This window comes from Eriocheir sinensis, chromosome 6 (assembly GCF_024679095.1).
Source record: "Eriocheir sinensis breed Jianghai 21 chromosome 6, ASM2467909v1, whole genome shotgun sequence".
In the NCBI taxonomy this organism is placed as follows: Eukaryota; Metazoa; Arthropoda; class Malacostraca; order Decapoda; family Varunidae; genus Eriocheir; species Eriocheir sinensis.
The window spans coordinates 26,230,548-26,254,730 of record NC_066514.1 but is presented as its reverse complement, the minus strand read 5'-3'; the positions used below and the strand labels follow the sequence as shown (position 1 = coordinate 26,254,730).

The 24,183-nt window shown below is 46.2% G+C and overlaps 2 protein-coding genes across 9 annotated transcripts in view; one reads left to right on the top strand and one right to left on the bottom strand.

Moving 5' to 3' along the window:
* Positions 1-4,499, top strand: part of LOC126990924 (insulin receptor-like) — a 53,429-nt gene extending 48,930 nt beyond the window's left edge. For both annotated transcript variants that reach the window (XM_050849563.1, XM_050849565.1), the window contains exons 28-31: positions 590-761; positions 1,803-1,939; positions 2,662-2,864; positions 3,297-4,499. In XM_050849563.1, coding sequence (XP_050705520.1) covers positions 590-761; positions 1,803-1,939; positions 2,662-2,864; positions 3,297-3,336 — 552 coding nt within the window. In that variant the 3' untranslated portion in view covers positions 3,337-4,499. The remainder of the gene's footprint in view (positions 1-589; positions 762-1,802; positions 1,940-2,661; positions 2,865-3,296) is intronic.
* The window catches only part of LOC126990940 (carboxypeptidase B-like), a 58,724-nt gene that overhangs the window by 32,555 nt on the left and 1,986 nt on the right, over positions 1-24,183 (bottom strand). Inside the window, exons 1-9 of one of the 7 annotated variants that reach the window (XM_050849606.1) lie at positions 11,125-11,285; positions 10,578-10,790; positions 10,344-10,431; positions 10,065-10,163; positions 9,519-9,728; positions 8,963-9,095; positions 7,826-7,980; positions 7,188-7,272; positions 5,709-6,099 (exon numbers count right to left, since the gene is read on the bottom strand). The exons of 1 other annotated variant lie outside the window; for it this stretch is intronic. In XM_050849606.1, the coding sequence (XP_050705563.1) occupies positions 5,921-6,099; positions 7,188-7,272; positions 7,826-7,980; positions 8,963-9,095; positions 9,519-9,728; positions 10,065-10,163; positions 10,344-10,431; positions 10,578-10,790; positions 11,125-11,195 (1,233 nt within the window). In that variant the 5' untranslated portion in view covers positions 11,196-11,285 and the 3' untranslated portion in view covers positions 5,709-5,920. Of the gene's footprint in view, positions 1-5,708; positions 6,100-7,187; positions 7,273-7,825; positions 7,981-8,962; positions 9,096-9,518; positions 9,729-10,064; positions 10,164-10,343; positions 10,432-10,577; positions 10,791-11,124; positions 11,286-19,063; positions 19,537-19,868; positions 19,954-21,930; positions 22,086-22,700; positions 22,834-22,947; positions 23,158-23,445; positions 23,545-23,724; positions 23,813-23,970 lie in introns of those variants that run through there. 5 more of the 7 variants (XM_050849612.1, XM_050849620.1, XM_050849569.1 and 2 more) reach the window with 5 other exon arrangements.

The following is a 24,183-nucleotide window of genomic DNA, read 5'->3' as shown; positions in this document are numbered from 1 at the left end:
TATCCAGGTTTGAATGTCCTGCACCACTGATGATCTGATCTATACAACCCCAGACTACAATGACATAGGGCAGGTTATAAGGGCAACCAAGAGAACCGTGAATGCTAGAAGTTTAACTCGTCCGCTGCAATTGACATGGATTTGGCCCTCACTGGTAGCCTGGCAACGTATACTCCCAGGTCTTTCTCTGCCTCTGTGGTGGAGAGTGGTGTGTTTCCCATGTGGTATTGGTATGCTGGATAGCCCCTCCCAAGGTGCATGACTTTACATTTTTCTTCATTCACTTTTTGTTGCATTCATGTAGCTTGGTGATGTCTTCTTGTAGGAAATCCACAGTCAAGGGGTTAAGACTGGAGGTAAAGAGAGGATTAAGGAATAGCACAGTTCTGTCAGCCTTGACGTATGCCTGAAATGCGTACCTCAGGAATGTGTCACAACAAGCAAGGACAGGTGCAGAGGTAGTGTGGAACTATAGGTTTAAGCCACACTTGTCTAAGCAATGACAAATTCATCATTAAATTTTTCCAGTAACAATATTATATAAATCATTCAAACCAGCTACCAGGGTGCTCTGTCCATTTCTTTACAGCAAGTGTGTGATATGGGCCTCCAGATTGCTGATGGCATGGCATACTTGGCTAGCAAGAATTACGTCCACAGGGATCTTGCTGCTCGCAACTGCCTGATTAATGATGACATGAAAATTAAGATATCAGACTTCGGCATGACCCGGATCACAGAGAGGAGCTGCTACCACATTCGTAAGTTTTACCGTAGAAAGAACTGTTGGCTTAGGAAGGTAATCATCATCATCATCATCATCATTTCATCGACGCATGCTCCTAGGAGCTCCCACCAGGGGATGGCCACGGTAGAAGAGTTTCCAACTTTCTCTATCCAGACACTCCCTCCTTGCCTGCTCAAAGTTTCTCAAAGATCTTTCCCCCCTCTCCCTAACGTACTCCTGCACCCTATCTCTCTATTTCACTGGAGGTCGTCCTCTAGCATCCCCTCCCTCTATCTCACTCACATACACCCTTCTGGTCATCTTACTCTCCTCCATTCGCTCCATGTGGCCAAACCACAGTCTGTAGCTTCACTTCTTCCACCACTCCACACTTCTTCCCTTCACCCCCGTGACACATTCCAAAATGCTTGTACACACTTTCGTTACTCATTCCATCCATTCTACGCACACCACAAGCACTCCTCAAATAACTTATTTCCACTGCCTGCACTCTAGACCTCTGACTTTCATTCCAGGCCCACGTTTCACTTGCAGTGTTGTGTAGTGTGTCAGTGGTGGCTGAGATGGCAGCAGGTGGTGGAAGCAGGCACACTTACCACTTCCTCCAATGTTTTACATGCTTTGCAGCAATCTTTTTCAAAATCCCTAAATGTATGATACTTAATGCCAAGGGACCAAGGGGAACTAGCATCAAAGGGTAAAAAATAAAGGATGGCAGAACAAAACTACATACATCCTCCCCTTTGATTTTCTGGCAGCTACCAGGACCAAAGCAAGAGTTTTATCATACTAGTCAGTTGGCTAAGCCTTGCCTCATGTGCAGCCTCCATGAGTGTTTCTAAGATATCCAATGTTTTTCAAAATAATTCATACCTGTGCCATTGTCAGAGTCCCTAGAGGGAGCAAGAAAGTGTCCATCAAAAGGCATTACATTATTTTTTCTGACATCAGAGGGAAGAAAGCATGGGTAAGCAGACCTAATCACATTCATTGCTACTCATTTCCTTAGTCTCCAGTGGTTTATTGACTACCATTCACTCTTCTCTCTCACCAGGTCACTCTAAAGTCTTCCCTGTGCGGTGGCTTGCACCTGAGTGCTTCACAAAGCAGAGGTTTACAACCCAGAGTGATGTGTGGAGCTATGGCATCGTCCTGTGGGAAATTCTTACGCTTGGCACAACACCATACCAGGTGGGTCACATCCTTCTTTGATACTAGTTAAAATACTCTCCTTTTAAGTCACACTATACAACCACCCAAGGAGAGCAAGCAGGCCAGCAAGATGTAACAGTGAGTAATGAAAATGTGTGTTGTACCTAACATCAAACTCAGCCATGAAGTGAGTTAACAACCATATAAAAACACAATAGCTAAGATTCCTAAGAATACACATCCTTCTGCCCCTTAGAAAATAATGAACTGAGGGCAGGAGAGCAATGGTAGTGGTGATTTAACCCAGTAGCAGTGGGGACCATGTTTCTAAATGGTCCCTCTAAGTGAGAAAAATGAGAAAAAATCATCACTCACACAAACCATTTCATAATACATATCAAAGCATTTGTGATCAGTTTATGCATCATCTATTTGGGGGCGTTTATATCATGGCACAAATTTGGCTCGTCGCTGCTACACGGTAAAGCCACAAATTTGGCCCGTCGCTGCTACACGGTAAAGCCACAAATTTGGCCCGTCGCTGCTACTGAGTTAAGTTATCATACATACATCTGTCAAAGTCCAATTTTTTAAACAGTTTTTGATGGGCAAAGTTTACCTCCTTAATACTTTCATAAGGACCTAGATTCTTCCTCATCCATACATAGCATCGTCATAGGGAGCAGCTTTTACATGATATCAACATTTCCAGCAGTATTTGTGGTGGCACTGAGAGGGCAGTAACCTTATGCTTTCTGCAGGACCTGAGCACCAATGATAAGGTGAAGGAAATGGTAAGCAAAGGCCACACCCTCAAGACTAATGTGCAGAGCCTCACCAACAAGTGGCTGGCAGACCTGATATGCTGGTGCTGGGAGGCAGATGGGTACGACCGGCCGTCCTTCCCAGACATAATTAGTAACCTGCTGCCCCATGCCTCACCGCTCTTCATACAACTGTTCATGTGAGTCGTGTGTGTTTTTAAGGATTGTGTAGATAGCAGAGTTGCACAGGGCAACAGTTTGATTAATAGGAGTTATGACTGCCGAGGCACTCATACTGTTAGCCTGAAGAGAGACACTGTGCTAATGAGGAGATGGATCCCAATGCTGTGTTGTAGCAGTGTGGTCCAGTGAGGCGGCCTATTGAAATAGAGGAGGGGAGTGACAGTGACCATCAGTGACACCAGTGATGTCACTGACCTGGAGGCCAGATGGCCCTGTAGTCCACTCACCCCATGCCCAGCTGACACGACTATGAGATAACAATTTTTAAGATATTGTACACTAAAAGTTGTAAAAATCTCAATTTTAGAATGGATTAGGTTTTCTATCTATCTCACTTGTATTATCCTCTGATCTACTGAGCATGTCAGTCATCTTGTTTATATTTGCAGGTCCGTGTCGTTTTATGGTAATCTTAGACATCAGGAGTAAAAGAAGATAGACTCCGACCTGAAAATTTTGGACAGTGGAGTACAGTGCTTGAAAACCAGCCTTTTCAACTTCAACCACCAAGTTCTCAGCCTGCCCTCACATCTGCACGGCCTCAGATGATGCTTTGACCCAGAAAGGATTTCCTATCTAATGTCCATCAACTATGATGGGAAAGTTGAGCTGACCACAGTTACTGGTTAAACTGAGTCACTGCTGCCTGTGAAAATGTGTCTGGCTTCTCAAAAAAACAAATACATAGTTATGCTCATGTGCCAAATGATTTTTTAAGGAAAAGTTTTGGAAGATTCGTCAGGATAATAGTAAGAAGTGCTTCAGGGTAGAAAGCTTCACATCTTGCATACCTGTTCCAGAAAAAAGCAAGATATAACTCTGTGTAACTGATCTCACAGCCACTGAATCAGTCAGGCTTCTAGATATACCTAGTAATTCTAAGGGATGGATGAGTGTGGCGACAAAATAAAATTGAAACTGATTTGATTCTGGTACTTAAGCTGATATTACATGAAACTGCAATATGCATTTTTCTTATCACATTCTCTCAAATCAGTTGGCTCACCCCAGAGAAAAAACAGTACGACTACATGACTAAGTGTAATTTGATGTTATCTATTACCCTCTCACATTCCTCACTACAGGTGAAATATGTGAAGGATATACATTGGTTTAACATAAGTGCTCCTGGCTTGCCTTAACTATCTTAACATTACACATTTCCAAACATTTGTTGTCTCATCCAATGGAAAAGACACCACATGGCTGCCATAATTTCCCGGCACTACATTTGTATTAAAAACTACTACACTTCATGGAGCTTAGTTATCATCCAAAGATGGGAATTCTGTGAGCTCTGAATTGCTATATATGAGACACAAAAGAAGTTGTCCAGCAATTGATGTCCACATATACATCACCAGTAACTTATTCCAAGCTTGTCATGGTATACTACTTTCATGTCAAAATGATAGGCATACTTACAGTTGAAAGATGATAATTCAGCCACTTGAAAAATCTTGCTGAAATTAAACAGCAGAGTAAGAATTTGTAGGAATATGCTCAAAAAAGAGTTGAAGAAAATGAAGATTCAACTTTGTACAGACTTTTTGTATGAATTTGTAATGGTTCAAATAAATAATGATACTTGGTGTGGTTAGCATGTTGAAACTCAAATATCTTATATGATGGTATGAGTTGTAAAAACTGCATGTTCAGGAACAATTCTCTGGGGGAATTCGTGGCCCCCCCCCCAAGGCGGGGACTCCGAGGCAGTGTTTTGATACTCCATTTTGAATTTTGGGAAAAGGTGTTTATGTTGTGTGAATGTAGAGTGGTATGGATAGAGAGAGGATCTGTCTTTTGAGAGCATGCTGAACTACTCTCAGGTGTTGATGAGACAATAGGGAAACGGTTAGTGAGGACATGGGAAGGGTCTTTGGAGGGCTTCAGCACCCTCCTCACTTGACATATATTCCTCACTGGGAGTGGCTTGCGCCCGTTTCGGTAGGTGTCTTCTTACCTTGTTTTTCACATTTTTCACAGGAACTACAGTTAGTTTTGTTTGATTTATTCTTAATAGCTCCACTATTGTTTCATTTTCCTTACTAGTTCCATAATAAACTTAGTTCACCTTTTTCTTTTTGGTTCCATTTTTTTATCGAAACTATTTTTGTATTTTGTTCTTATCATCCCCGAAATAAATGGGAAATCTAGGATCGGTATTCTCAGACGCTTCACGTCATCTATTTCCAAAGGCTAAAATGGAGTTTAATCAGGTTTCCATGGGTGTTTTTTCACGTTTAAGGTACAGAAGGAGGGTCAAACTATCACCAGGATCATAAATGTACCCCTGAAAATGCCCAAGACCCCTTCAAATACCCTGTCAAATGTGAGTGTGTAAGCGGCGAAGCATTTGAGAATATGGTCCTAGATGTTTTTGTTCATAAATTAATCAAAATATTTTAATTTCCATTTGTCAAAAAGAAATGAAAATTGATTTTTAAACCTTATTAAATCTGTTCGTTTATCTTTTCTTTTGTAATCAATATCTTGGTTCGTTTGCTCCCCGAAGGACTTGTTGTGAAAAACGTCTTTGTGAATCTTGTGTCTGGTCGTCCCTCCACAAGTGATGGAACACTTCAGCCCAGGTTATGTTAAGATACAAATGTTTCTGTTGTGAATATTTTTACCGGGAGCCCCATGACATTTTTTTCCCTCCCAAGATATTGTAGGTAATCAAAGACACTATGATTCTTTCTGAAGTGCCAACATATATTTTTGTCTTTCTGGTAACCCTTCACACCCCATGGCAAATTATTTTCCACCAAAGTCACTGAAGGTCATTAAACCATTCTGAATATGTCTTTTGAAGTATCAAAGTATATTTCATCTTTCTGGCCATTTCTCTTCTCACGTCAAAATATTTTCTTTCCTTACAATGACAGTGAAGGTATCTGCAAAAGCCTTTTATTACTTGGGAGTATCAACACATTTTCGGTGGCAGTGAAGGAATTCTCTGAGATGTCGCTCTAGGCATCACCCATTGAAGTGTGTGATCGACTGTATTAAATTAGTTGACGGCGTTGATGGCTGCAGTTATTCCGGCCCAGGTTTCTTCTCCCGTAGGGATGATCTGTCCTGCAGGCAACAAGAAGCCGAAGAGGCCGGTGTCCCTCAGCTCCAGGGAGAAGGAGTACTGAATGCCCAACCCGTCGTAGGCCCAGTCAGAGCTCCCTCCCGAGGCTAGGTCTGTCACGGAGAGTACCTCATCATTAAGGACATATTTGTAGTGTGTGTTCCGTCATGATTGAAGTGTTTCATGTCCAGTTGAAATGCTACTCGTGTGGAGACGAATGCTTATTATATTTCATACTTTCGGGAGAATATTTAAAAAGTTGCAGGAGCAAATGGAAGCATGAGATCTCGCTAGAAGTAATTCATCCGGAGAATATTTTGAAAAGATTAAGTAGCAAATGGAAGCATGAGATCTCGCTAGAAGTAATTCATCCGGAGAATATTTTGAAAAGTTTAAGTTGCAAATGGAAGCATGAGATCTCATTAAAAGTATGTAAGTCTAACATCGCCTCATCAAGGATTCATTTCTAGTGTTTTGTGCTCAGTCGTATTATAAATAAAATTCGATGCGTTGTTGGACAGTGACTGATGTGGAAACGAGTTCAAGGCGTGTTCCTTTTTTTCAGGATAGGAAGGAGAGTATAAACATAAGGATACACAAGGTAATGAGAACTACAGGAGGATAATCAGTCTTTACATGCATGTAAATTTGTGATTAACCCAGTAGCAGCGATGGGCCAAATTTGTGGCTTTACCGTGTACCAGCGATGGGCCAAATTTCTGCCATGATATAAACCTCCCAAATAAGATGATGCATAATCTGATCACACATGCGTTGATATATATATTATGAAATGGTTTACGTGAGTGATGATTCTTTCTCATTATTTTACTTAGAGGGGCCTTTAACCTAACCTAACCTAAGAAACCTGACCCCCGCAGCTACCGGGTTAAAGGACCAGTTCCGGAGTCCACCCAGCGGCTTTATGAGTGCTCAAACCAGACAACTCCCAAGATCTGTTAGGTTTCTGTAAGGCATCGAACACTACATATATCTTTTCTGCAGTATCCTCAAGTTTATAATATTTTCTTTAGCCACAGAATACGACTACCACACAAGAATCATCTGTAGTCATTTGTGATTTACAGAAAGCCAAACAAACCTGGAGAGTTGTTTGGTCTGGGCACTTAGGAAGCCGTTGTGTTGAACTGTGGAAGTAACCGTGGAACTGACACTCAGCCGCAAGACGCAGGGTACTCACAGATGGTGTCCGCAATGTTGCCGTAGTCGTATCGGGTGCCGTGGACCGCTTCCAGCGCCGCCACGCCGATGCCGGCCACGCGGTACTGCAGTGTCACGTTAGGTTAGTGTTGGCTGTCTGACACCACGGAAACTTTGATACCTAAGCAACACACACACACACACACACACACACACACACACACACACAAGCACACACACATACACACACACACCACACATCACGACTTCAGTCAGGAGGCACATTTTCTTTATTTATTGTTTTCTTCCATAATTTCTATATACTCTTACCGATTTCTTATCATTGACTTTTCTTCACTGAACTGTATATGAAGTCACCTGAGTAACTGTAATAACAACGGTGTGAGAGAAGTAGGTGTAGTTGAAATTGTTCTACTCTCAGCCCTCACAGCTACTATCAAGGCTTATGTATCACTAAGAAAGCCGTTGAGCCGACAAGAGTAATTAAATATACCAAACAGGCTACATAACTCGGGCTCTGGCATTCTTAATCTGGTCCTCGCCGCCCAGGGTTCGTCAGCGCACAGCCTCGGCGAAGCTCGGGGCATCGTTTCACCGCTTCACGAGACTTGTTACCCGCGCGGCTCTAGTTGCCCCGCCACGGATCGCTTGACTCACCTGCTCGTTGTAGTTGGCGGGCAGGGCGTATTTGTAGCCGTACGGAGTCATCCAGAGCTGTGAGTACGAGTGGATGGAGAAGTAAATCTTCGTGTCCAGGGCCGAGAGGGCGTCACGGACTGCTTGAGACTCCTTCTCTGAGAAAGCCGAAGGACCTGCCGCCGAAAACAGAACAGTTAATTCATTTGCTGGTAAATGTGCAGTATTACTGTGTCTCACTGATGGATATTTTGGTGAGTTTTGATGCTTATGGTTAATTTGACGATAGTTTTGGGCGGATGACGTTTTTTATCATCTTTGTCCTTTTCCCTTCCTGGTGATAAGTAAACACAAAGTTTCCGTCAGATCTATTAACTAACTTATCTACCTTGATTGAAATAGCTAAATGGAAACATGTTGCCAGCGTTTGAGCTACTAATTAGCAAGCAATTGCCATCATCATCATCATTTTTACCACTAATAGTCTATCTCTATTCTTAGATGCTCCGTTTCTGATCATTATTTTTTTGTCATTCCAAAATAATCAAACCGTCTGTTATGTCTGTGTGATTGCTTCCCGTCTTTGTGGGCGGGGCTTGGCCTCTGTAAATAACTTTATCGCGTATATGGAACTGTTTAAGGGTTACCAGTACCAATATTTATTTTAAATATATTTTCGTCAAAAGCCGAAGCTGACACATTCAATACTTGTACAGTTAAATATCTAGAATGGCCACACATCACTGGAACTCTGACTTAGGTCACCTTTGCATCATATTTATAAGCAGACGGCGAGATGAAATTGGGTCTGTCAAGTTTGCAGAAGATTAATTTTTTTCCAAGAAGTAAAACAAAGTGAGCAATCCTTTCCTCTCTGCGATATTTCATACGATATTATTCGAATGAAAGTGTGCAGTACTCTCCTCTCAGATCTTTTAATTAAAGAAACAAAGGTTCTGTTGCATTTCCGCTTCCTTCAGCCGAGGGAGTGGATGGTGCAGTACTGCTGCCCGCTGCTTTCACGGAGTTCGGAACGCCCTCCATTTAAAGCACATCAAGGATCGTCAGAAAATGGTGTATTGAACCTTTATCAAAACTATTCATCTGCTCAGATCACTCTGCTAGGACATGTTGCCGTCTTATGAACATCTTCCTCACCGTGATAAGTGTCGGAGCAAGGGCTGTCAGATGTGCCGGGACCACCGAAGGAGGAGTCGAAGTTACGGTTCGGGTCGGTGCCGTGACAACCGATATCTCCATAAGGAACTCTGTTCTTGCGCCACAGGCGATCCTGAAAGGACAGACATCATTACCATGTGTGTGTGTGTGTGTGTGTGTGTGATTCACCATGGTCTGACCATGCGATGAACTCACAATCGCCAGCCAGTACCCTTTCCGATCGACTGAGATCGGATTTCAGAAGTGACGGATCTCTTGGTACGGCTGAAACCTCGCGTCCACGCACACCTGCGAGGTGAGACACAACCCTTGACTGACACCTAGCAGCCATTTACTGCTGGGTGGCACGGATTAAAGAGACTGCCCATCCGTCTCCACTCCGCCCGGGAATCGAACTCGAGACCTCTCGGTTGTGAGGCGAGCGCGTTAACTTTTTTTTTTTTGTGAGAGAGAGAGAGAGAGAGAGAGAGAGAGAGAGAGAGAGAGAGAGAGAGAGAGAAGTTTCTACCCAGTCACAGACTGGAGAGCCACTCACGCTTGTCCACGTGAAGTCGTAGCCGTCTGGGTTAGCCGAGGGCATGACGTGGAAGTCGTATGTGTCGAGCAGCGCCGTGACCTCGCTGTCGCTGCCGTAGCCTGAGGTCAGCTGGTCCAGGATGTACTGACACGTGGCCGGAGAGATCCATTCGCGGGCGTGGATGCCGCAGTCGATCCAGATGGTCTGCTTCGTGCCGCCTGTAGACACCTGCAGCGACAAGTTGCTTTAGTATACCTTTACCGTCCTCCACATCACTATTGTTATTGCCTTTATTGTTGCTGTTTCTCTATGACATGGGGGGCATTACACTTTTAGAATCACATGAGAATGTGATCTATTCGAGGTAATACGTTTTCTTTTCGTGTAGGCCTTTAGGGCTAGCAAGCTATTTTGAGAGGCCTAGTAGTCTGCCCCAGCCCTTCCATCCCTTCCTCTCTGGCTCAGAAATCATCACGTTTGAATCGTTCCTTTTCAGAAAACGAGTTTATAAGTTTTCTGGGTCTTAATTAAGTTAAACATGCCACCCCGCGCACCCCCCAATACCTTAGCGACGCGGATGTCCCTGCCCTCGTAGGTGGTGCCGGCCGTGTACGTGGTCACGAGGGAAGAGCCAGCCTCCACTTCGTCCAGGAGGGAATAGATCTGTCAGGAAGGCCACGAAGGTGGCAGAGAAAAGAAGGTTAACTCGGGAACGATTCACAACAGTCGACTAGTCAGCACAAGTTTGAACAGTGGTCCTCTGGGTGAGTGCAAGACTCAGAGTCAAGGCTGCTCGTGCAGCGAGTCCCATTTCTCGTGCGTGCGAGACCTTGTGAGCCTCACCTCCTCCAGCGTGTGATACTGCGTGTGGTCGAAGGCCCGAGACGCACTCTTGCGGGCGCGGTGCTCCTCCATCTGCTGGTCGATGACTCTGGAGAAACACAGTCACTCTCAGCTATATACCAGCCTCGCGGAAGTGTGACCAAAGAGCTAACCCCCAGAGTCTGGACGCAGCAGCCTTGCTAGATATTGTATTACTACAAGGAAATGATCAAGCAACACGCCAAGGCAACTTACGCCTGGACGTCGTCAATCTTGACGGTGACAGAAATGCCGTTCCTGTTCATGGTGCTGACCAGAGCCTCGAAGCTCCGCGGCGGCACCAGCAGGTCCACAGGCACGCCAGGGCCACGTGCGTGGGTCCATTCCTGCACGTGATGAGTCTTGACGAGGGCGTTCACCAGGTCCACCCCCGCCTGCGTGTGCGGCAGGACGCTGACCAGCCGGTGCCTGGGAGAGGCAAGAATAAAGTGTGTTGCGAGGATGGGCTCTCCAGAAAGTCTTTTGGTTTCGCTGTGCTCGGAATCGACTCAATAAACTGTTGAAAATGGTAAAAGTTCCACATCTTATTGCAAATGCATGTTTGCGACACTTGCGGCGGCACCCTTAGGCTTGTAGCTGTTCTGTGTAGGTCGACTGGACTTTTGCAGACTCCATCCAGCTTTAGCAATAACAGTGGAGGACGTGTTTGTGCAATACCTTTATTTTTTGCCTCAGGAAGTCCGTTGTGCTTAAGAAATAAGTGCTTCGTGTTAAGAGTATGAAAGGAAAGGTCAGCACTAACCCATGGTAGGAGGTGGTGCCGGCCGAGGCGAGGGCGGCCAGCCCCAGCAGCAGCAAGACCGTGACGCGCATGATGTGTGCCGCCTGGCCCCGCCGGTGGGCCTTTTATACCCTGAGCACAAGTTTAAAAACAACGAACTTTCATGTGTACCTTTGCCCTCTTTCACATGAAGCTTGAAGTCACACCCTTATCTTTATTTGTCAGAAAGCAAGTGCCTTTGGCCTCGAGACAGGAGGCACGGTGCCTGTCACGGCCTCCGAGGAGTGTTGCACGAGACAGCGGCGTGGTGGCGGTGGGGTGGGTGGATGGGGAGGGGGATGTACGCACAGTGCCATAAGGCTCGGAGAGGTTTGGAAGGGTAAGGCGACTTGATCACGAAGACGTAGACGCTTGGGACTCCTTGAGCACACTTCCAAGGACTTGGGACCTTTGATGAAACCGGCCCCAGTGGCGTAGTTAGGCCTGGGCATTCGGGTGTCCTATGAATAGCCCCGGATCTCAAAGTTTTTTTGTTTTTTTTAACAATAGCCCAAGCCAGGCCAATACAAAATCTTAATTCTTGTTAAGCTGTTAGTACTGTAAATTACATTTGATAGATCTCATGCGGAGATCACGCGTTTTTTATCCCGTCCGGTTCACGTTCCAATTACCTATTCACGGCCACTGGCCAGTCAGGCATCAGTCAGGCAGTGGTGCCAGGCGCCAGCCAAGGTGCGTATCCCGCCCCACGCACACGTGTGAGCGAGAGAGCTTTTTGATTGGTAGTAGCGGGCAAGACCTGAGTCTGAGTCTATGGATATAAGAAGCTTTTTCAAAAAGAAAAGAGACCAAAGCAATGAGGTGCAGCCTGCAAGGCAAGAGCAGGCGGAGGAAGAGTTACTTCCTGCTGTTGCTGTAACTGGAGATGAGTCATGACGGGAGACTGCCGCTGCCTTTACATTGTCTGTTAGCTCAGGTTGATGAAGCAGAGGGCTCTTTAGCCAGCTAGCAAGTAGCCATTGTCTAGCTGAGTGGTTCTCAAACGTTTTTGTAACACAAGGCACACTAACCTTAAAAAATGTTCATGCCTCAGTCTTTCCTGTATACTTGTCCTGCTGGTCACCACGCCTCTCCGCCTCGCGCCGGGGAGTCTGCTTGGCTCCAGGACACATTTAGAGGCGAGGTACTCCTTGGTCCTTCGGAAAATACGTGCAGCTGGGCTAATTCTGTCACGCGGTGTTTGGGCCATGTAAAACGCTTTCTGACCTTGATGCCATGTATGTCATGGGGCATTTTTCCCTATATAGTTCCGCCTGGCTGGTCCGGTGGACTCTGGCGGCGGCCCTGCCCGGAACGTAGCGGAGGAGAGTGTTAGGTTAGATTTATGCAAACTATTCTAACCTAACCTGTCTAGCTACGGAAGGGCTTCGTTGTCCTCGAGTTTCCACCACCTACGGGGGAGTAATTAGATTGCACAGCTTAACGTACACCAGTACAAAGAGTAAAGCCCCGTTCACACTTTGCCGACTCTGGGCCACGACAACCCAGCGACTTTTACAACCCAGCGACTTTTAGATTTGACACGTCGGCTCCCGTGCTCCAAGAATGGGGGGGGAATTTTTTTTTTTTTTTGGGGGGGGGGCGTCTTGGTATCGGCTAGTATGATTGCCGACTGTCTGTGACATTCGGGCAACTAGTTGCCAGCATGTCTGCGACATCCTGGCAACTAGTCATTTTTTTAAATGGCGCCATGTCTACGAGAATAACGACTGTGCCAACCGATTGACCGACAGCTGCAGCCGATCTTGACGACAGTCTTGCAGATTGTCTGTTAACTGGTTGGCCGACCAGCTGGCCAACAGTTGCCAAGGAGTTGGCCGACGGTCTTCCCAACTGTCTTGGCGGCAGCCTTGCCGACAGTCGCCGAATTCAACCCAGAATTTTAAAAGGACATTTTGGCCGTAGACATCTTAATAGCACTCTTCATGGGTCCTGCGGCATATAGGCTATAATGGTCCGAGACTTTCCGTTGTGTCTAGGGTTGCCACCCGTTCCTTAAAACACGGAATCGTTTTATGTTCGAGAGTGAAACGTAGCTTCCGTTTTGAACCAATACGGAGCGACATTTGTTCCGTGTTTGGTTGTCTGAATCAAAGTCTATATATACCAAGTCAAGTCACTCTGCCTTCAAAACTGCGACCAGCAAGCGCAGAGGGCGGTATGGGGCGGAGCAGCGGGATGACGTCACTTGAAGCCAAATACCCGCCAGTTCACGGGTGACTAAAATCGCGGCCGTGTGTGCACTCTGGATGTGCATTCTCGCCTTCTTTCACTGCGCATTCGGGCAAGCCATTGACGAAAAAATATGCCTTTTTATTGTGCTATGTGTGACTGTAATTCCAATGTCTACAAACGGCGGTGTGGGGTGTGAGGGGGCGGCATGTTGAGGTGATTGATTTAAATTAGTCCGCCTTTCTTCGTTTTCTCTAAATCCCAGCTTCTACATTCACTAGTTTGGCTCCAAGCAACGTCATGCATAAGCCACGCCTCTGCCGTGTCTCCTCCCACAAAGCTGCGTATGACTTGACTTGGTATATATAGACTTTGGTGTGAATGGTCAAGCAGATAAAATTCAGTATCTTAAAATTGTAGTGAGCCCATTTTTCGGTTAATTACAAAACCAGTCCGTGAAAATTTTCAAGGTTAGTCCTAAAATACGTGTAAAATACGCGACTTAAGGTCTGTCCCCCTTTCCTCCTGCCTCCGCCAGCAGCGGGCAGCGGCTGTCATTCATGGCAGGCTCGAGAAATTTTAGGGTTGCCACCAATTCCTTAAAATATGGGTCCATTCGGTATTGGAGAGTGAGATGTTGCATTCCACATTTTTCTGACCTCAGGATGGCAACCCTAGTTGTATCATTCAACACAAGAGAGGCAGCAGGAGTGCGTGCGTGCTGTACTGACTCTCAAATTTGTTTCGGTGAAACGTAACCGTGCCCAGAAATTGTTGTGCTTACGATTGCAAAATGAAAACATAAATCTCCTGATGGCGGCAGTGTTAGCCAATATTTCTGAGCCGACAGTCGTCATGAACGTCCTTCATTAGAGGAAGACTCGTCGCGACAGTCCCTCATAATTTTTAAGTAGTCGGCACCGACGACTGTGGCGACAGGAAACGGTAAAAAAATGAAAAATGGCCCCGACAGTCTTGACGACTGTCTCAGGAGTCAGGACACGCCAAGACTGTTGACGATAGTCTTGACGACTGTCCCCGACCTCCCCCTGACCTCAACCGGAAATGACGGTTGGTCCAGACCCTTGCTGACTCTTGTCGTAAAAGTTTAGCATGGAATACTTTTTCGCGCCAAACCTCACGACCCCACGCTCCCCTCCCGGCGTCCTCTCAGCATTCGGAGACCGTTTCTAGACCTCTTTCAAGACATGCTCGACCCTTTAATTTCATTTCAACACCCAAGGCCTTGCGTGCCCTAGAGTCGTGGATAGTCGTGGCCCAGAGTCGGCACAGTGTGAACGGGGCTTAAGAAAACTGCCACGCTGCACTCGGCCACGCGAATCATGAAGGGAACGCATTGGAGCCCTTGCTGTATTATAGTGTCCTCGATGATAAAATTACTTTACAGAGCAGAACGAACTTATTAAGAACTGTTTTCAAGGACGGTGTGAATGATAAGAATTACTGAAATCATACGCACAGACTGACGAATATGTAAATGAAAAATTCTACTGCTGTCATTTGAGAGACGCAAAACTATAAGGAAAACTGCAACTATGTATCACCGGCCAGGGAGGGTTTGATTGTATGGAAAATTTTCTTGCTACAAAAATTATAAAAGAGAGGTACTTGTTACCCTGACTTGCCAGGGATATAAAGAGGCACAGTGATGGCAAAGAGATATAGGAAAATAAAAGAAATTCAGACCCAACGTTAGAAAATAGAAGGAAGATAATAGAGTGTATCTTGCCAACTCGTGTCACGGCACAATGTCCATATTGATTGATAGTTTATTGTTGCAAGTAAACAACAACGGAGAAGGGAGGAGCATGCCATCCCAACCCCCAGACAGTACAGAGTGTGATTATACAACTAGGAATACATGTGGAATTAGCACCAGGAAACTAAAAAGATACAATGGTAGGGGTATATAACAAGTCCGTAAGTCAGAGAGGGAGAACCTAAATCATGAACCGCTTATAATAAATATTTGTAGTGTGTGAATGAGGCGAGAAAATCAAATTAGGATAATTTTTCCGTCTTGGTTATCGCGGCAGCTGTGCGTTCTCATCCTCCCTCTAAAACGAAATACAGTCGTTTTCCCTTGAGATAACGCGGCGGCTCAACGGGTCACCTTCACATGGACGACCTTAATTAATATCAACCACGTATCATCATCATCATCATTAGCAGCAGCCACTGTAAGTCTGCTACAAGACAAGACCTTTCCCAACATTCTCCACCTCTGTTTTTTTGTTTTTTTCATCTCTACATCTACTTCTCTGTCTATCCTGGCTTACAAATCTCTCTTCTGCCACTCAGTTTGTTTTTTACCATAAAATAAACAGTTTAAGGGAAAAAAGACTTTGGTTGTTCATCTGTTATCAGTTCCACGCATGATATGACGCGGCCAAGTTCAGTTCTTACTTTATGATTCTCGGTCACGTCTACATTAAATATCATGTTCGTCAAAGGCAGGGGAAGGGGGCGGTGCTCAGGACTCGACTAACTTAGCAGGGTTCTGTACTGTATGCTTTTCTTTGGTTTCCTTGTCATTCCTTTCCCAACCCTGACTATAGTCCAACCAAATTGTCGAGTCCGTTTGGGCGGAGGCTCCCGTGGGTCCATCTCTCCCCTCTGCTCTGCCACACAGTCCCAACACCTATCTCTTCCTCTCATATGTAAGGTAAAGGTAACATATGATAGGAAAAAATAGGTGTTGGAACTGTGTGGCAGAGCAGAGGGGAGAAATGGACCCGTGGGAGCCTCCGCCCAAACGGACTCGAGAATTTGGTTGGACTATAGAAAAATTAGCTTGAGTGCTATAAACATCTATGTATGCCCTTCATAGATCATGAGAAAGTATTTGACTCGGCCTAAACTTCAACAACCATGCAGAGACTCTCACTCTCCTTGCCGCAACCCCACATTCACCTCGAACCAATCACACTCACCTTTGCCAACTCTCACACATGCCCTACTATTCCTATAAAAGCTTTTCACTGCAGCCAATAACCTACCTCCTATTCCCTACATCCGCATTACACTCCATAATGCCTCCCTATCAACTCTATCATAGGCTTTCTCCAGGTACATAAAGGCCAAGAGCACTTCCTTACCTCTACCAAAATACTTCTCACACACCTGATCCATGCACCCTCTGCCGCTTCTAAACCCACACTGCTCCTCACCAACCGTACACTCTGTCCCCCATTGGACCCTATCAATCAATACTCTCCCATACACCTTGCCGACCACACTCAACAAACTGATACCCCTAAAACTACCACACTCATACTTATCACCTCTACCTTTATATAGTGGCACTACATATGCTCTCTTCCACTCCAAGGGGACAACCTCCTCTCTGAAGCACACGTTGAACAGCCTCACCAACCATTCCACAGTCCCGATTCCACTTTTTTTCAGACATTCTCCATGACACCCATCCAACCCTGGGGCTTTTCCCGCTTTCATTTTCCCTAACGCCACTTGCACCTCCTCTCTTGTCTCCTTTCATTCTCCTCACCCATCTCAGTTACTCTCCTAGCATCCCCCACAGCCTCTGCCACTGCCTCTCTCATCTTCCACATTCAACAATTCTTTAAAATAATCAGCCCATCTCTCACCCACTCTCACCTTTCCCTCCACAAAATAATGGTCAGACATTCCACCATTCTCTCCCCTCAACACATGTACATCTAACACCCTTCCACTCATCCTCTTGCTTACAACTATATAATCCATCAGCGCTCTTCCTACCACTGTGCCTCCATCTACTCTGACCCATGTATACTTATGCATAAGTAGTTAGTAGTAGTAGTTATTATGCAGTAATGCCGTAAAAACAGATGCACATATTTTGCATCACCGAGTACGTACTGGGTTATCGTCGACTCAGCAAGTATGGAATGGCAAGGGGTGAAGGTGTACCGTGGGTAATTCCGTAATGGAGGCAGGTGTCGGGGCTCTCAGTGGCCTTGTCATGCTCCACCTGGTCCCGGAAAACCCGTGGGACTGTGTTCAAGGAGGGAAGGCAGGCGGCTGGCTGGCTGGCTGGCTGTCTGGCAGAGATGGAAGCGAGCAAGTACAAGGTCATGTGTTTTGTACTTAAAGGGTTTTCAGGGCACTTATTGGACCGCGGGACACTACTATCTCGGTTGCGAAAGACTTCTATTGGGTTTCCCTTTCTCATAAAAAGATAAAGTACAAGACGGTGGGAGGCACTCAGCTTTTAGTAATCGTCATCATTTCTGTTTATGGTTGTCCATTTGTTATCCGTTGTCAAGGTTCCAGAGTTGGGTGCCGTAATCGGAAGGTATAACAAACAAGATAAATGGTTAGACACCAATTTACTTTAAAGAAATTAAACCCCAAACAGACTCACAAAAGAGAACTGGAGTCTCCAACATGAAGGCTTCAGCACGCAGGACTCAGCGATGATCCTTTGCACGGTTTCCTTTCTTGCGTCCCGTCCTCTGAGTGGCAGTGACGAGGCAGCACAGCTTCGTCCTTGAAGTGGTGTAGACGTGGTGGACGAGGGAGGCGCAGGAGGTCACGGCAGTAACGGGAGTCCGGGCGTGGAGAGAGAGGTAAGGGCTCCTCTGCGTGCCCATTTACGCGCCTAACAAAGCACCGAGATGCCCTGCGCGAGGCGGGATGCCGTTAGCGATACAGATACTTTTCAGTCGATAGCGATACTCCGATACTAAGAAACGGGCGATATTTCTCGACTGCTATATATTTAATTTCATATCTGTAAGATTATAAAAGTATGGAATTCCTTGTATTTTAAATTAGAAGTAAGGGAATTTGGGAATAACTATAATTGGATGATCATTAAAGTTGATAGTAGAAAAATAATTAAAAAAGGGAAGTCATGGAGTCGAAATTGAAATAGTATTTATAGGTGTGAATAATGTTACATGTAATAATATCATATAAATTCATAATCAGTGTCGTGAAGCATGTTTGTCTTGAATCACATAATAAGTAAGCCACAAAAGTTTCGAAGTATCGGCCACATTTTCATTTTGCCGATACCAATAGTCAATCAATCAATGGGGGCATACACCGGGTGGGTGTCGCCTCGCCCACCCTACGGCGCCAAATCCGGGGGTCCCTCCGGGCGAGTCTCCATGCAGGCCCCCTTCCCATCCTGAGCACCTCCCGGCAGGATCTATCGACTTGCTCAAGTCACGAACTCCGTGGGCGTCCCCTTGGCCGCCTCCACTTTATTTCGATGTTCATTGCGGAAAATCCTTTCCCTGGATGACTCGTTACTTTTCCTGAGCGCCGAGAACACTGGACTTACTATCACAGCATCGGTTTTACAGAACGCGAATGAGCGTAGTTACACAAAGTATATAAAATGGCAACGTAAAGGGCCTTCTATTATGTGCTCTGATACAGGCCATATTACCTTTTATTATCAAGCATTTCGTCCAAGACAAGTTGAAAATACTTTCTTTAGCAGTTCGGTGTCTTAACACGTAGGGTTTATTTATCAAAACCTCTGCTGGTTCGTGGCGTCAGTTTACTCCCTGAAGGACCTGTTGAGAAAGACTTGTCCTTGTGAACCTTGTCTCTGGTCGTCCTTCCACCCGTGACGGAACACTTCAGATCATGTTAATTGACATTTGTTTCTGTTGAGAACCGTGTCACAGGTCATCCCTTTCCCATGACAGAATTCTCTTCCGCCCAGGATATTACAGGTTAAAAGAAAATGTTCTTTTGAAATGGAAACATATATTTTATTTTTCCCTTCCCTTGCCATAACAAATTCTTCTCCACCCAAGACACTGAAGGTAGCTGACCAAGTCTTTAATTCTTTTGAAATATCAAATTATATTTTTGTCGTTGAGGCCATTCTCCTCCACATGACAAAATATTTAATTTTCTTCCAATGAGAGTGAACGTAATTATAAACCCTTTTTATTCCTTTGGAGTTTCAACTCATTTTCTATGGTGACAATGAGGGAATTCCCCGAGACACGTCGCTCCGGGCGGCATCCACAGCTAACTAATTGACGGCGTTGATGGCGGCAATCATGCCTGCCCAGGTTTCTTCTCCCGTCGGGATGATCTGTTCTGCAGGCAGCAGGAAGCCGTAGGTGCCGGTGTCCCTCATCTCCAGGGCGTAAGTGTACTGAATGCCCGCCGTGTCGTAAGCCCAGTCAGTGCTTCCTCCCGCAGCCATGTCTGTCACGGAGGACATCGTATCACTTAGGATTACTTATAGTCTTAGCATTCAGTCGTGTGGAAAGTGATGGAAGAGTCGCCGTAATGTTGCTCGTGTGGAAATAAATCAAGAGGATCATATGTTTTTCTTCTGAAGGTTATAATAAAAGTTGTAATCGAAACCAATAAAATGAGAAATGATGAGGTAGTTGAAACTGAAGTGCGAGATCATGAGACAGTTGAAAGCGAAAGTAATGGAATAGTGAAAGAAAGAATGAAAAAAGACAGCAAACCAAAGTGGTGTTCTGTGCCGAGTAAGGGCGCCAGTGAGACGCAAGACGCAGGGTACTCACAGATGACGTCCGCAATGTTGCCGTACTCGTACTGGGTGCCGTGGACTGCTTCCAGCGCCGCCTCGCCGATGCCGGCCACGCGGTACTGCCGAGTGTCACGTTAGGTTAATCTTGGCTGTCTGACACTACTAGCAACACAGCTTGTCACCGGTCACACACACACACACACACATACCTGTCACATTAACCACATGAAGTGACGATTAACGGATCACAAAGTGCACTGACCCCACCCCATGCACCTCTCTCTCTCTCTCTCTTTCTGTCGATTTTATTTATACAGATTTTTTCAACCATTCCTTAGAACACCTCACCCAAAAAGTCTTCGGGGAAGCCCGTAATGAACACCGCTAACTGCCGGGGATCGAACCCGTGCCTTCTGGGTAGAAGTCAGCGCAGCATATCAAGTACGCCACCGATGAGCTAATATGGAAACCTCGCTAGAGGCTCATCAGTGTCGAGGCTGGTATGCTGCCCTGACCTACTCAGGGTACGGGTTCGATCCCCGGCACTTAGTGATGTTCATTACGGGATTTTTTCACTGTGTTATTAGTTTCTCTGACTTCAGGGAAGCAGTGAAGTATATCTTTTCATCGTTCCTTCTCTTTCAACTGCATCCATAAGCTGCACGGCCCCGCATCTTTCACACCTTGACCCAGGACTTCGTGAGATAAATTTGTGTCGATACTTTTCAGCTGCCGGAACACAACTAAGCCCATAAGTGGAAGGAATCACCGTCCTGTTGGGGTCAACTGGAACAGGGAACCGGACAGGCCACAGCGTGACATCATGCGCGACCTGGTCTGGTGCGTCACATATGATCCAGGGCCCATACTTATAAAGCAAAGTCTTCGTCTCAGGCTCGTCTTAAGAGCCCAAACCGGCCCTGTGGAGTCCTATATCCTGGGTGTTAATCTGAGACTCGGCGCGAGTAGCTAAAGTTGGTCCCGGGCAGGCATAAGTCCTGGGTCTTCGTCTGAGGCATCGACCATCATGTGTAAACGTTGCCGGGTGTTGCCAGACAGACAGCGTGCCTCATCAAAATCGCTATAGCCTTACGAAACCCTATTACAATGGGTATGATGTACTTCTATTCAATACTCTCACCATTGTACGGTATTCTTACCCATTAATTTTCATATGAGATAACTGATCTTTCGAGCTAGCTCGCCGTTGTTGGCAACTTTACGTTCCCCACTACCCGTGGTGACTGGAGCCCCAGCTAGGATGAAAACTCGTCCCTGAGACTTGACATTTAAGTCAAACGCCTAATTTCTTTAGAAGTATGAGCCCTGTCGCTGGCAGCAGTGCCAGATGTCACCGCACGCGCGAGAATCCGCAAGCCCGTCTCTCACCCATCAGCGGTAGCTCACACACGTGTGCGTACCCGTGTGCCCGAGTGCCTTAGTTTATGCCTTGGGTGCATATGTAATACTGTATGATATACTGTTGTAGTGCAGCTGACATGCCTGATGGGCAAGCCTCCCATAACTCACTTTGCAAGGGGGTACCTCTTTGGCCGACTGGTTAAGGAGTGGCTTTCCCGTCTCGCTGGTCGCGGGTTTGATCCCCGGTGACGGCAAAACCTTTCCTTGTCTGGATTAATTTCTCGTGTGTTTCGTTACACGCAGAGGTCGTGTTGGAGTATAGTAAAAGAGAAAATTCTGGCGTTTCACTGTATTGCTGCTGAATTCCCTTTTTGTTTAACTGACAGTGAACAGCGCCAATGCATGGCTATAATCAATTAATGTATGAATAGGGGCTCTGAAAGAGAAACAGCTCTATCTCGCGGATTCTGTACCTTAGCGGGTCCTCAGGAACAGATTCCAAGTGAAAACCCTGATGACTTTGTCTTAAAAATTTTCAAGTCATGTCAATTTGCCAGCTTCTTGCATTGACTGAGTTGCTGGACTTTCAGCCAAAGATGAAGCCCCTCGGCGACTTCCAAAACAAGTGAAAGAAAACTTACAATCATCTTATCGTTACTGATCACTTTCGTAACTGTTTACCCTCCGAAGCTCCGAGCATCCTGCTGGTGTCTCAGCCGGATCGCTTGACTCACCTGTTCGTCGTAGTTGAGTGGCAGGTCGTGTGTGTAGCCGTACGGGGTCATCCAGAGTTGTGAGTACGCGTGGATGGTCCAGAACATCTTCACGTCCAGGGCAATGACAGAGTCGCGGATTGCTTGAGACTCCTTCTCGGAGAAAGCGTAGGGGCCTGCCGGCGAGGGGGAGGCCGTTAAATGACGGTGAAGGTGCAGAATAACATCTCACTTGGCGAATGTAACTATTTTTTCTAGTGATTTTTCACCTGTTTTCTACCAGGTGTTCTTTTTTTTTTTTTAGCAGAAATAAACGAATATTTAATTTCGTCCACTCCTCTCCCCCAGTAATAAGTAAAACTATTTGTCAGATCTATCAAGAAAACTTACCCACCTATGTAGAAGCTAATTACCACTGATTCTATCTGTAGCTTTTTTGCCATCAAATACTTGCCTAGTGCCACGGTTACGTATATAAGAGACAAGGGGACGCTCACAAAGCTCATGAGTTAGGCAAGGCGATGGATCCCGTCGGGAGGTACTGGATCGGAGGAGGGGCCTGCCTCGAAAAACCCTTCTATTAATTGACTGATTGATTATTTTCACCACATAGTGACCGCGGAGGGTGGGTGGAGGGGAGGGAAAATAGAAATACTGTGATTTCCCGAAGAGCATGCATTGAAAAGTCGTCAAAAAATTCCATTCACAAAACCGATCTTTTATGTTTGACCTTTACTAAAGTTACGTACGTATTAATGTGCCCAGATCACTCTAACGGACATTTTGCTCACCGTGGTAAGTGCTGGCGCAGGGGCTGTCAGATGTGCCGGGGCCACCGAAGTCGGAGTCGAAGTTACGGTTCGGGTCGGTGCCGTGACAACCGAGATTCCCATAAGGAACTCTGTTCTTACGCCACAGGCGATCCTGAAAGGACAGACATCATTACCATGTGTGTGTGTGTGTGTGTGTGTGTGTGTGTGTGTGTGTGTGTGTGAGAGCAAAGTTTCCACCTGGTCACACAGACTGTGCGCCACTCACCGCCGTCCACGTGTACTCGTAGCCGTCTGGGTTCGCTACGGGCATGATGTGGAAGTCGTATGTGTCGAGCAGCGCCGTGACCTCGCTGTCGCTGCCGTAGCCTGAGGTCAGCTGATCCAGCATGTACTGACACGTGGCCGGAGAGACCCATTCTCGGGCGTGGATGCCACAGTCAACCCAGATGGTCTGCTTCGTCCCTCCCGCAGACACCTGCAGCGACAATTCTCAATAGTATACCTTTACCGTTATTCACATCACTATTGTTTTTGTTTCTGTAGTTGCTGATGTTCTATGTCATGGTTATTATATATTTGTAATATCAAATACCATTAAAGAACTTTGTGATTGCATACTCCTATAATAATCATCAAATCATATTGTATGTTAAACAGTTGTGGAAATACTTTTTCTTTGTGTGCAGGCCCTCTGTATTCCGTTTTAGAAAACGAAGTCATGTTTTCTGGGTTAGAATACAACGCGTCCCCCCACACACAATACCTTAGCGACGCGGATGTCCCTGCCCTCGTAGGTGGTGCCGGCCGTGTACGTGGTCACGAGGGAAGAGCCAGCCTCCACTTCGTCCAGGAGGGAATAGATCTGTCAGGAAGGCCACGAAGGTGGTGGAGAAAAGAAGGTTAACTCGGGAACGATTCACAACAGTCGACTAGTCAGCACAAGTTTGAACAGTGGTCCTCTGGGTGAGTGCAAGACTCAGAGTCAAGGCTGCTCGTGCAGCGAGTCCCATTTCTCGTGCGTGCGAGACCTTGTGAGCCTCACCTCCTCCAGCGTGTGATACTGCGTGTGGTCGAAGGCCCGAGACGCACTCTTGCGGGCGCGGTGCTCCTCCATCTGCTGGTCGATGACTCTGGAGAAACACAGTCACTCTCAGCTATATACCAGCCTCGCGGAAATGTGACCAAAGAGCTAACCCCCAGTGTCTGGACGCAGCAGCCTTGCTAGATATTGTATTACTACAAGGAAATGATCACGCCACCAAGCAATTAACACGCCAAGGCAACTTACGCCTGGACGTCGTCAATTTTGACGGTGACAGAAATGCCGTTCCTGTTCATGGTGCTGACCAGAGCCTCGAAGCTCCGCGGCGGCACCAGCAGGTCCACAGGCACGCCAGGGCCACGTGCGTGGGTCCATTCCTGCACGTGATGAGTGTTGACGAGGGTGTTCACCAGGTCCACCCCCACCTGCGTGTGCGGCAGGACGCTGACCAGCCGGTGC